A 13,706-nucleotide genomic window follows, 5' to 3' on the forward strand; every position below is an offset into this window, starting at 1 on the left:
TCAAATACATCTGGTCATGACTCAAATACACTCAATCTCCCTGGTCTCGAGTCAAATCCACCTAATTCTTCCAGTTTCGAGTCAAATAGACCTGATCTTTCTGGTCTTGAGTTAAACACACTTGTACCAAACCCATCTGAGCCTGAACAACTGGGAGTTGAGTCAAATCAATCAAATATACCAGTAGTTGAATGTGAACCTGATGTGGATGTGAGATATGGAAAGAATTTGGTTTACATGAGAAAGTCAAAGGCCGTTCCTGAATCGACACAAGTTCAAGAGTCTGACTCGACTCCTTCAAATGAGGTAATTAATTCTTCTGAATTGCAGGATAAAATTATGACCCAAACAACAGATGATGACCTAGACCTTCCCATTGCTATTAGGAAAGGTACCAGAAAATGCACCAAACAACCTTTATATCCCCTTTCAAACTATCTTTCTTTTAAAAAATTCTCACCTACCCATAGAGCCTTCCTTACAAACCTTAACGCTACTTCCATACCTACTAATGTTTCTGAGGCATTGTCTGATGAAAAATGGAAGCAAGCCATGAATATTGAGATGGATGCACTAAAGAAGAATGGAACGTGGGAGATAGTGACTTTACCAGAAGGAAAGAGGCCAGTTGGATGCAAATGGGTGTACACGGTAAAATATAAGGCTGATGGATCAATCGAAAGATATAAAGCCAGGTTGGTTGCCAAAGGGTTTACACAAACCTATGGAATTGACTACTCAGAGACATTTGCACCGGTTGCAAAGATGAATACAGTGAGAGTAATTTTGTCACTTGCTGCCAATTATGGTTGGAATTTACAACAATTTGATGTGAAGAATGCTTTCCTACATGGGGAACTTGAGGAGGAGATTTATATGCAGGTACCACTAGGGTATGAAAAAAATGTGTCAGACAATACAGTTTGCAGGTTGAAAAAGGCGTTATATGGCCTAAAGCAATCACCTCGAGCATGGTTTGGAAGATTCACTAAGGTTATGACATCCTTGGGGTACAAGCAAAGTCAAGGGGATCACACCTTGTTCATCAAACACTCGCCACAAGGGGGAGTAACAGTTTTGTTAGTATATGTGGATGACATTATAATGACTGGAGATGATTGGAAGGAGCAACAGATCTTGAGTCATTGTTTGGCTAAGGAGTTTGAAATAAAAGCTCTTGGAAAGCTGAAGTACTTCTTGGGAATCGAGGTGGCACATTCCCGAAAAGGCATTTTTATATCACAACAAAAATACATTACAGATTTACTCAAAGAGACAGGAAAAACAGCGTGTAAACCAGCGAGCGTTCCTATGGATCCAAATCTTAAATTGGGTAATACAGAAGAAGATGTTGCAGTAGATAAAGAAATGTATCAACGTCTAGTTGGGAGATTAATTTACTTGTCTCACACTAGACCTGATATTGCATATGCTGTAAGTATGGTTAGTCAGTTCATGCACTGTCCTAAAGAGATCCATTTACAAGAAGTTCATAGAATCCTGCAGTATCTCAAGGGAACTCCAGGAAGAGGAATTTTGTTCAAAAGAAATGGAAATACAACACTTGAGGCCTACACTGATGCAGACTATGCAGGATCAATTGTTGATAGAAGATCCACTACAGGGTATTGCACCTTTCTTGGAGGAAATCTTGTGACTTGGAGGAGTAAGAAGCAAAATGTAGTAGCACGTTCTAGTGCTGAAGCTGAATTTCGAGCCATGGCACAAGGCATTTGTGAATTACTTTGGCTTAAAATTATTTTAGAAGATTTGAAAATCAAATGGGAAGGACCCATGAAGCTCTACTGTGATAATAAGTCAGCTATCAGTATAGCACATAATCCAGTTCAACATGATCGAACTAAGCATATTGAGGTTGATAGACACTTCATTAAGGAGAAGCTTGACAGTGGGCTGATTTGCACCCCATATGTGTCCTCACATGGGAAACTTGCGGATATTCTCACTAAAGGATTGAGTTGCTCAAATTTTGAACGAATTATATCCAAGCTGGGAATGGAGAATACTTATTCACCAGCTTGAGGGGGAGTGTTGGAAATAGAAAAAATACATAGTATGTTTTCTGTTAAAAAGAGCATTTAAGTTTTAGGTTCATGTATATTTAGATTCATGCATTTAGGAAGTTGGACTATTATTTATTTCTCCTTGTAAACATAATATGTAATTAATTATATAGTGTATAAATATTATGGATGCTGAGTGCTTTACTCACTCAAGCACATTCAGAACACTCTGATTTCTATTTTTCACAGTTTCATTGATGAACTTCAAAGGATAGAGCAACAGTTGGAGAACAGTATAATCAAAATTCGAGCAAAAAAGGTTAGCATGATAAAAAATATTAGATAAAATATTAAAAGTTTAAAGAAATCTTTTACTGATGAACTTTTAATTTTTCAGGCAGAGGTTTTCAAGGAATAAATTGATCTGCTAAATGAATCTGTTGTGACCTTTTGTGCTGGAAGATTGAATGATTGAAGTTGAATCTGTTGTGACCTTTTGTGCAGCATGCCAATGGCGGTGTTGTTTCAGGGAATAAATTAATAAAAAAAAGGGTGTAACATAGCATGTATTTACACCCGTTTTTAAACGGGTGTAAATTCGGTAGACATTTCTCACCGGGTGAATATACATATGTTTTTTATTTAAAAAAATGGGTGTAAATTTAATAATAAGCAGGTGTAAATTAACCTTTTTATACTAGGGGAATTATGTTAATATGATTTATATGATGGACCGTTTTTACAAAAGAAGAGAAATATAAAGGGTAAGAGTAACCGTGCAAAAAACTTGTTATTATATGATTTATACGATGGACCGTCTTTCTCATATGTTATTATTTGCTCTAAATTATCAAAAGAAGGATTGGGTGTAAAACGTTGGAGTTGATTGAAATTAGAAATTGATTGAAATTATACACGCTGAATAAGTCTCACACCCTTTAGTTTTGTAAAGGAAGAGAGACTCTAATATTATATATAAATGATTTAAATTCTTCTTTATAAGATGCATTAGACAATGTTTGTATTTGACTTTTATATTTTACCTCATACTCTTGTGTTAGAGTATTAAATGACTATTTGTTTTGGAGAATATGAGTATATTGAGACATTTTGTGTGATTGAGGATGATTTATGTGTTGTAATTATTTTCACATAATTTTATTTTTTTTATTGTCATTTGACGATGAATATAATTTTTTTTTCAATTTAAAATTTTCACATTAAATTCTTGTATTGTTATTGTGTTTTTTTTATATATTTATTTTTTTAATATTTTATATCAAGAGTCTTGGTTTGGTTTGATTAAGTATAAATTTTGTAAATAGCCCCCACACAAAAACGATAAATATCATTGTTATCATGAACCAATGCAAATTTTGGGATTAATTATATATATGGGCACGTGCTAAAGCCAAATGACAGAATATTAACGTAAATAGGAGTAGTTTTAATGCGCGCGGTATATTATTTTAAGTCGTTTATTAAAAATAATTGCCACGAGCTTTTCATTAACAAAATTGCCACGAATTAGTAAGTCGTCTCTTTTGGAAACAAATTTAATAGATATTTAAAAGATTAAGAACCAATTTGGTATTTTCTATTTTAGGGACATGTGTTATTACCTTAGAAACAGCTACCAGCTGTATTTACTATAATAATGATGCCACGAGCAAAGTGTCATTTTACAATTTCTCATTTCACTCCATCCATGATCTTCTTACGCATCATTGAATTGATCAAAATGTCCTCGTGTTTTCATAAATATATTTTTGGAAGCACTTTTTTTTGTGTAACATTGTTTTATTCCGTATATGCACTTACGGAATTCTTCCGTAGATGTATCTACGGAAAGATTCGACGTTATAACTCGCGTCAGACCTTTCTCATCCCTCACTCTCTTCATTTCAAACTTGTATCTCTCAAACTCACTCAAACTCTCTAAACCCCAAACACTCTCAAACTCTCAAACACTCAGTCTACATTGTCAACATCAAGTATCAAGAAATTCTATCAAGTTTAAATCGTTATTTAATCGGTAAGTTGTCGACATTTTGACTTATTTTAGAGTATTTTGAAATCGAATTAGAATATCATATTTAGGAGTAGAAATGATTGGATAGGATTAGAGATATTGTTTAGAGACAATGTAGGTGCTGTTTGTGGTTTATTTTGGACGATCAAGTAAAAAAATGGGGTTTTTAGGTGACTGAATAGTGCAGTTACGCCATTGTTGCGTTTCTGAGCTTCAGGGGCTTCTGTAGATGCACCTACGGAAGAGATGAACGTTAGGGAATTACGTAGGTGCATCTACGAAAGCACCATACATTTTAAAACTAAGGTGCTTCCATAGGTGCATCTACGGAAGCACCATACATTTTGAAACTAAGGTACTTCCGTAGATGCACCTACGAAAAGAGTATTTTTTTTTTAATTTCTTGTTTATTTATAAATCATTGTTTATGTATAGATACATATTAGCTAAGTAGATGTTATCACAATGCAGACATTATGACTCACGGTACGAATAGAGATATACATGGGAGGACTACACAGCACGCATCCGTGCGGCGTGAACGAGCGCGTGCAGTATCTCAGGTGACTGATGGAGCTGCTGTTCCATCTGATACACCCGCTTCAATTTGGGCCTTCTACATCTGTCCCAGTTGAGGGGCTCTCTACGCCTGTTCCAGTTGATACACCCGCTCCAGCCGGGCCTTATCCATCTATCCCATTTGAGGGGCCTTTCCCGTCCACTACTACTTCACGTAGGCCACGGGATGATATTGAGGGATCCTCACAGATGCCACCCCCCGCAGGCGTCGTCGTGAGACTTCTTCTACTTCTATCCTTGTGCCTGTGCCAGTGACAGGCAATACAGGATCTGGTGTGCCACTTCTGGCGGGACACGAGGATGAGCCGGTGCCAGAGCCTATCTGGTATCCTGGGGGTCCTATAGACGCATCCCTTTTGACAAGGTATGACGATCATGCAGCTAGGCGTATATGGGATAGAGAGGTAAATGTTCTTTGTTAATTACTTTTTTTCTTCAATTTCTGAATTTGCTTATTAATAATCGTGTTTATTTTTAAAAAAATTTCAAGATAGGGATCCACAGAGGTTCTACATCCACGACCAGAAGATTGCGGGTCTTGCGCAGCCTGACGAGTCGTGGTTCCAGGATGTACTAGCAGCTTCTGGCCTGAGGGACCTCTGTCAGGTGGGCTACACGACGATACATAATGGGATGATGATAGCATTGGCGGAGAGATGGCATCCGAAGACTTCCTCATTTCATCTTCCTCACGGCGAGATTACCATCACTCTAGATGATGTGGCATGCCTCCTGCATCTACCTATCAGGGGTACTCTCCTTGATCACGGTAGGCTGACGAAGGAGGAAGCGATGGAGATGCTGATTGTTGAGCTGGGGTGTGATCCGAATGACGCACTTGAGGAGGTAGAGAGGACCCGCGGGGCGTATGTGAGGTTTCACACCTTGCAGAGGTTATATGACGTGGAGCTTCTTGCGGCACATCAGGCTGCTGGCGACGAGGTGGAGGCAGATATACGCAGATAACAGGCGATGATATGTTACTTCCTGTATCTGATAGGCACTCAGCTCTTTGTGGACATGAGTTCTTCGTACACAAATGTCGTCTACCTGACATACTTATCGGATACAGCACGTATCCATGAGTACAACTGGGGAGCGGTTGTACTGGCGTACAGTTACTACAGACTGGGAGAGGGATGCCTGTGGAAGGCAAGAACGGTGGCAGGCAGCCGTACCCTTTTAGTGGTAACAATCTTATCCCCTTCTACTTATTATATATTTGTGATAGTAAATTAAAATAACCGTGTTTTTTTTCAGGCTTGAATACTACAGCACTTTCCAGACATTATTGGCTGGGGAGAGGTGCCGACTTACACTGAGCTCATTCTGTGTGCTACTAGATTCAACCCCCGCAGAGGGAACCATGAGCCGTTACCTTACAGGCGCGGACTTGTTCGCATTGCTGTCGAGGACGTACGTTATGACTGCTATGTTGAGCACCGGGAGACGGTTCCCATTGATGAGATAGCGTTGTATTCTGGATGGTTGGCCGCCAGCTCGACCATCCTTGTACGATATCTTACAGAGCACGCCATACGTCAGTTTGGCTACGCATGGACGATACCTCGCGATCCTATAGTCTCTGCTCCTATCACCATGACCCGTCGACAGTTAGATGGGGTCTTTGCAGACTAGGAGCCTCACATGGTTCCTGAGGAGGCTCGGGTGACGAGAGTAGAGAGCGACTAGAGATGCGTCGAAGGGTACATCACCTGGTACTACAGGGTGTCACACCCGTACATGTTACCCGCTACACCTGGAGATCCGCCCAGACCAGCCCACGAGGAGATTCTGCAGGCTCATCAGGCTGAGTTGGACCACACTCACGATCTCCTTCCTCGGTGTCGTGAGATAGCTGACACAGGACTGAGAGCCATTGCAGATGGTTTATTCCCTGAGGGGTCTGCGGAGAGGCATGTGGTGGATACTGTGATTAGGCTGGCATAGGAGGCATTTCTATACCGTAGAAATCGTGCCAGGACTGGTGGGGCACTGGACGCTAGAGGCAGAGCCAGGAGAGGCCGTGGTGGACGCAGAGGCAAAGGCGGAGGCCGTGGTGGAGAGAAGCAGGATGATGTCCGGCACACACAGTAGTGTTGCATGTGGTCTATTTTTTTGTATTTTCTTTTATGATGTATGTATGTTACTTATGTTATTTTGATGATGTATTTGACATTATGACCGATATTATTTATACGATGTATTATTTTTATTTATCTACTATTGTATTTAAAATGTGTTTCTTTAGTTTTATATTTGTATTTTAAAATATTATTGTAACCAAAATTGAGTTTTTGAGTGAAATGAACATGATTTGAAAATTTAGCAGACTGTTCCGTAGATGCACCTACGGAACACTCTGACCACCACTACAAGAAAATTAGCAAATTACGACGGTTCATTTTAGAAGGTTATGACGGTTAGAACCGTCACAATTTGCAAGTCACGACGGTTGTTATTCTGTCCTAAAAACGTGTGTCGCGAGACTGTATTGCGACGGTTGTCAAAACCGTTATACCAACCGCCGTTCTATGCCACGACGGTTGGAGAACTGTCGTAAAATGATTATTGCAACGGTTACCAACAGTCGAGAAATTTCGTTTATTTTCTGTTTTTAATGTTGATTGTGAAGGTTTCAAACTGTCGTGTGTGTGACATCGTGATTGTTCAAACCGTCGTAATTTTGATATAAAATTGTTTAATAAATTTTTTATGGTAACGGATTAAAGCGCTATTAATTATTAAATTTTTACTTTTAACAACAATTTAAATCATTATTAATTTTAATCTATAGGATTTTTAAAATATTTTTTATTTTATTTATAATATACGGAAGGAAACACATTTTTTTCTAAAATCAGGGTGTTTTCGGAAGTGCATCTACGGAAGCTGAGGGGAAAATTGAAATTTCGCGTGGTGTGTAAGAGATCCATGAGGTGCATTGAAATATTGTCTTATTAATTGGCATTAGGTAGCTAATAGTACATATCAATATATTTAAACTAATCATAAAAAATATTAACTCTCACGTTAAAGTCTATCTCCCACTCAAAACTATATATATATATATATATATATATATATATATATATATATATATATATATATATATATATATATATATATATATATTATATTAATCGGTATTAGGTAGCTAATAGTACATATCAAATATTGATATGTACTATTAGCTACCTAATACCGATTAATATAAAATATATATATATATATATATATATATATATATATATATATATATATATATATATATATATATATATATATATATACCGATTCGATTCGAAAGAGCAAAAACGGTATCTGATTAAAGAAAATTCAGTTAATTATAGTTTTGAGTGGGAGATAGAATATATATATATATATATATATATATATATATATATATATATATATATATATATATATTAAAATAAACTTTCGTATAACGTTAATTTTGATGCAATTCAATAATATAGTAAATTATTACAGATTAATCTCAAACATTATAGGTATGATAAACCAATATTTATAAGTTACCATGTTAAATTTCACATAGTCATACAAGCATGAATAAAATTAAATTATTGACAACTTGATGTTTAAAAATACTAGATCAATTGAGAAAAGTCTTTTGTCACTAATCTAATAGCCCGCAAGTCCACGAATTTATCGATTTTAGTATAAAAGTTTTGTCGAATCCCATATATACCACCATTCACCAATTACCGTTATATGTTACTATAGTATTTATCAACAGCGACGCAATCAGTTTGTTTGAGTGTTATTGAAAAATAGCGGTTTAATTCAAATTTAATAACGAGAGACCGGAACTTGATTTCCATCTACCATCATTACTCACATAAATTGCATCACATTATTTTAATTAGAAAAAAAGTTTTAGTAGAAAAATTAATTTAAAGGTACCGTCCACTTTCGTGTGTCCGTTATCGGATTTTAAATTCATAAACGTTCGCTTTCGCCTAATGAATTCACTAGTTTTAAAATTTCCTTGGAAAATTAATGGTTTCTTAATTAATTTAGAAAGAGCTTTTGCTATTTTTAAAATTTAAAATCTGAATTTTCTTTAATCAGATACCGTTTTTGCTCTTTCGAATCGAATCGGTATTACGATATTTCTACTTTCGTTGTTGTTGTGAAAAACGATGTCGGAATCAAAAAGTATAATAGGTTTCTTTTGGCAAGAAACCCAGAAGGGTAAGAAAAAGTAGGGGAGCAATAAGAACAACAAGGATTGGTTATAACTGCTATTCTTTACTTTCTATTTATTCAAGATTACAAGTGTTACAAGAATAACAAATAATCTTCTCACCCTAAATTATGATTTGCAATATGCAATGATGAGAGACTAGTAAGCTATTTATAATAAACTTAACATACAAAACTAATGGGTTTTTCACAAATATCCATTACAAACTAACTTAGGGTACAAGCTAACTTATATAACTCAACATAACAAACAGACCCAATTAGTCCTGCTAACAAAGCTAGCATTTTCGACAACTGCATGCTTGACCATACTTAGACTATAACATACACTACTTCGACACTAGCAAGTGAGTGACATTCGACTGCGTGCTAACCTCTGTCAAACTTGTCGAGCCACGAAGCTACCCTTCGATCAAATAGAGTTCGATCTAATATCTCACAAATCTTCACCTTGGAACAAACTCTAATATCAAAGAACAAACTAGCTTTCGTCAGGCAGTTTTATCAACTACATACAGTGGAAAAAATAGCAACTCGACAATGTCTTGGTAATCATATCAGCAGCATTATGATCTCTCAAAACCTTCAACACTTGGACTTCTCCATGCTCAATTACTCCTATGACAAAATGCAACCTCACATCGATGTGTTTGGTTTGCTCATGATATGCTGAGTTCTTCGACAGGTGTATAACACTTTGACTATCACATTTAACAGTGTACCTCGACCTTGAAGTTTCAGTTCTTTAGCAAAACCTTCAAGCCACAATGCTTCTTTCACAACTTCAGTGATGGCAATATATTTTGCTTCAGTGGTTGATAAAGCAACAACCTTCTGAAGTGTTGCTTTCCAACTAATTGTTGTGCTAAACATAGTGAAAACATATCCAGAAATAGGTTTTCTAGAATCCATACAACCTACATAGTCAAAGTCTACATATCCTCCGATTACTGATTTACTATCTTCACCCAAGGCTCCACCATAAATTAGGACTTTATTCAAAGACCTATTTATGTACCTTAGAATCCACTTCAATGCTTTCCAGTGAGCCTTTCCAGGATTCGCCATATACCTGCTTATAAGACTTGCTTCATATGCTATATCGGGTCTAGTACATACCATAACATACATCAAAGAACCTACTATATTAGCATATGGAATGTTATTCATATAAGCTTTTTCGACATCAGTATTGGAACACTGATCAAAACTCAGCTTAAATTGAGGGTTTGTCGGAGTCACAACAGGCTTTGAATTCGACATTCCAAACTATTTGAGAATCTTTCGTAGGTATGCCTCTTGCGATAAGCATAATTTTGACTACTTTCTATCTCTTCGAATGTCAATCCCAAGAATCTCTGCACTTCGACCAACATCATCGGTTTTTGTAAAATCCATTTTAGCTTCATTGAAAACTACATCTCGATTGGTGAGACTCTTCTTGTGACCTGGCTCTAGGCACCATAGCCTATAATATTTGACTCCTTCAGGGTATCCCATGAACATACATTTCAGAGCTCTATGTTCGACCTTGTCTTTCCTAATGTGAGAATAGACTATGCAGCCAAATATTTTCAGTTTGTCGAGATCCGGTGGATGTTCCAACCAGACTTCTTCAGGTGCCTTCATATCTAACGCAATCGAAGGACATATGTTTATTAGATATGTTGATGTCGAAACAGCCTCCACCCAAAACACCTTTTTTAACCCAGCACTAGTCAACATGCATCTAACTCTCTCCAAAATAATTCGATTAAACCTTTCAGCCAAACCATTTTGTTATGGAGTACATGCAGTAGTTATATGCCTTGCAATACCAGAGGCATCACAAAATTTTTCGAACGCCTCATTGCAAAATTCAAGGCCATTATCGATTCTCAACCTCTTGACCTTTCTACCAGTCTCATTTTCGACCAGAGTCTTCCAACTTTTGAAATTCTCAAAAGTTTCATCCTTAGTCTTCTAGATGAATACCCATAATTTTCTAGAATAATCATCTACTATTGATAGAAAATACCTCGCTCCTGAATGTGATAGACACCTTGCAGGCCCCCAAAGATCAGCATGGATGTAATCAAGGGATCCACGTGTTCTTTGTTTGGCTTTGTTGAACTTCATTCTACAAAATTTTCCAAGTACACATGGTTCACAAAACTTCACCTTTTCGACTTTGTCTCCACAAAGCAGATTTTGTTTTCTCAATTCGACCAGATCCCTTTCACTGACATGGTCCAATCTCATGTGCCAAATTTTCGTCTTTGACAAAGGTTTCGTGGATGCAACATTTATCGATCCACTTACAACTTCATCCTTAAGGGTATACAAGCCTTATTTCTTCATGCCTATCAAGACTTCCTTCGACCCCTTCATGACTCTTAGGATACTTTTCTCCCCTTGGAAAACATATCCTTTCTTGTTGTATTCACCAAGAGAAATCAAATTTCTCCTTAAACCATGAATATACCTGACTTCAGTCAATAACCTTATTGACTCATCATGGAGCTTGAATCTCACAGATCCAACACTTGCAATCTTTCAAGCTTTGTTGTTCTCTAGTAATATAGACCCACCATCTTGATCACATAATTCCTCGAACAAAACTTTGTTTAGAGTCATGTGCCAAGTACAACCTGAATCCATAATCCACTCCTTACTCGAGTCACTGCTTGAAATCATGAGAATATCAGATGATTCGAAATCATCTTAAACAATGATTGTGTTGCCATTATCCTTACCTCCATGATCTTTCAGGCGTTCAGGTCACACCTTTCTTGTGTGACCCTCTTTCTTACAATGATAGGATCAAATATCAGATGCTTCGCCATTGTAAGACTTATGCTGACTTTCACATTTCTTCTTGTCAAACTTACCATCCTTTCGCAAGAACTTTCCCTTAATGGCCAAACCTTCATTAATTGTCAAAGATTTATGCTCCTTTCATTCGTTCATGTCCTTAGCATAAAAGTTTGATTGAACTTCTCTGAAGGTCAAAGACTCCCCTCCATACAAGAGAGTTTCTTTGAAGTGGGCATGTGATCTAGGCAAAGCGCACAACAGCAACAATGCTTGATCTTCATCATCGATCTTCACATCAATATTTCAAGATCGAGAATCAGCTTGTTGAACATATCCAACTGCTCATCCAATACTTTGTCTTCAATCATCTTGAATGAATACAAAGCTTGCTTCAGATAAAGTTGATTTACCCGTGATTTGGTCATGTACAAACTTTCAAGTTTCATCCATAACCCTGATGTCGTCATCTCCTTTGATACATGTTGAAGAACCTTATCACCAAGGCTCAACAAAATTGCATTGTGGGCTTTCTCTATCATGGCCGTCTTTTCTTTTTTCGTTAACGCAACGTCCGTATATGGAATGTAAGGAACTTGTTGGTTTTCAATCCAAAGTCCAATGTCTGGTAAAGGTGGCTGGAAGGGCAGGGGAGGCAGTAATTGACTTTAATAGATGGAATCCTGTTGTTTGCATAAAAAATTGAATTCCTGTTGTGGAAGGAGAAAGTGTGCATGATATGCATTCTATTATGGTTGATGCTGGTGTGTTTGAGGACGTGAGCATTTCTTTTGGGTGTGTCATTAGAAATATGGATAGAAACATTATATTGTATGCTTGCAAAGCTAAAAATATGAGGGTTGATTCGTCTCTAGCTGAGGCTCTTGCGATCCGTTGGGGTGTGCAACTGGCCAAAAACATCAGTTTTTTAGAGAAAGATGTTGTCCAATCTGATTCAAAAGTTGCAGTCGACTGCATCAATTCCTTTTTAGGCTTGGCGTCCATCAAGCATATTGTTGCTGATCGTAGAATATATCCTTCTCAGTAGTTTTAATCTTGCTTCTGTCATTTTCATTAGTAGGGATTTTAATTCCTTAGTTCATGAAATGGTTAGGATTGGTCATCTTAATGGATATAGGACTTGCTTGGGGGCTTGCCCCATTTTGTCCTCTTTAAACTCTATATCTGTTTCTTCTCTCTGTTAATGGATCCATAGTCACATAATTCGCTGCCTAACCTTGTATTAGTATGTGAGTACCTGTTCGCGGTACTTTTACGAACCAGTTCGTGAAAATTCCTTCAGAATTCACAAAAACCAACGTACCAAATTTATGCATGGCTCACATGGTTAACAATTTGAACTATTTTACTACCATATCAATAGCTGCCCCACGTGCTTATGCAAACAATATCCAATGGGTTTTTAAGCTGGCGTATCAGAAATATGTTATACATGCTTAATACTTTCCTTTATTTATAACATACTTTTTCATTGAACATTTCATATTCAACCGATGTGGGACTTTGTTCATCATTTATTTTGTTCACATAATAATTTTTTTAATTACAACATACAGTTTATTATATTCGAATAGTATTACGAATTCATATAACGTACCATGAACCCATATATAACGTACCACGAACCTACATAGCGTATCGACTATGTATACCCCTCGCGTACCGAATTTTTTAAGAGTTGCGTACCGCGTACCCGAATTCGTACCAAGTACCGGAGCGAATTGCGAATTGTGTGACTATGAATGGATCATTTGCCCATTAAAAAAAATATTAGAACCAGTGTTACTAACATGATCCTGTTTTATTAATTTATGTTACTCCCAAGGGCGAAAGGTAAACAACTAGGGGTGTTCAAAACCAAACCAACCCAATAGAAAACCGCAAACCAAACCAAACCGAAATCGCAAAAAACCGCATTTGGTTCGGATTAGTTTGGGTCATCTTTTAACAAAACCGCACGGTTTGGTTCGGTTTACGGTTTGTATTTGTAAACCGAACCAAACCAATCAAACCGCATTATGTTACAA

General features: G+C 37.0%; 1 protein-coding gene across 1 annotated transcript; it reads left to right on the plus strand.

The window, feature by feature from the left end:
• The first annotated feature begins 4,532 nt into the window (after positions 1-4,532).
• LOC131658421 (protein MAIN-LIKE 1-like) lies at positions 4,533-5,601 on the plus strand. Its single transcript, XM_058927715.1, has 3 exons — positions 4,533-4,680; positions 4,894-5,039; positions 5,140-5,601. The coding sequence occupies exons 1-3, from the start codon at positions 4,533-4,535 to the stop codon at positions 5,599-5,601; spliced, it is 756 nt and encodes a 251-aa protein (XP_058783698.1).
• Positions 5,602-13,706: the final 8,105 nt, after the last annotated feature.

Source organism: Vicia villosa, linkage group LG3, assembly GCF_029867415.1.
Source record: "Vicia villosa cultivar HV-30 ecotype Madison, WI linkage group LG3, Vvil1.0, whole genome shotgun sequence".
Classification (NCBI taxonomy): Eukaryota; Viridiplantae; Streptophyta; class Magnoliopsida; order Fabales; family Fabaceae; genus Vicia; species Vicia villosa.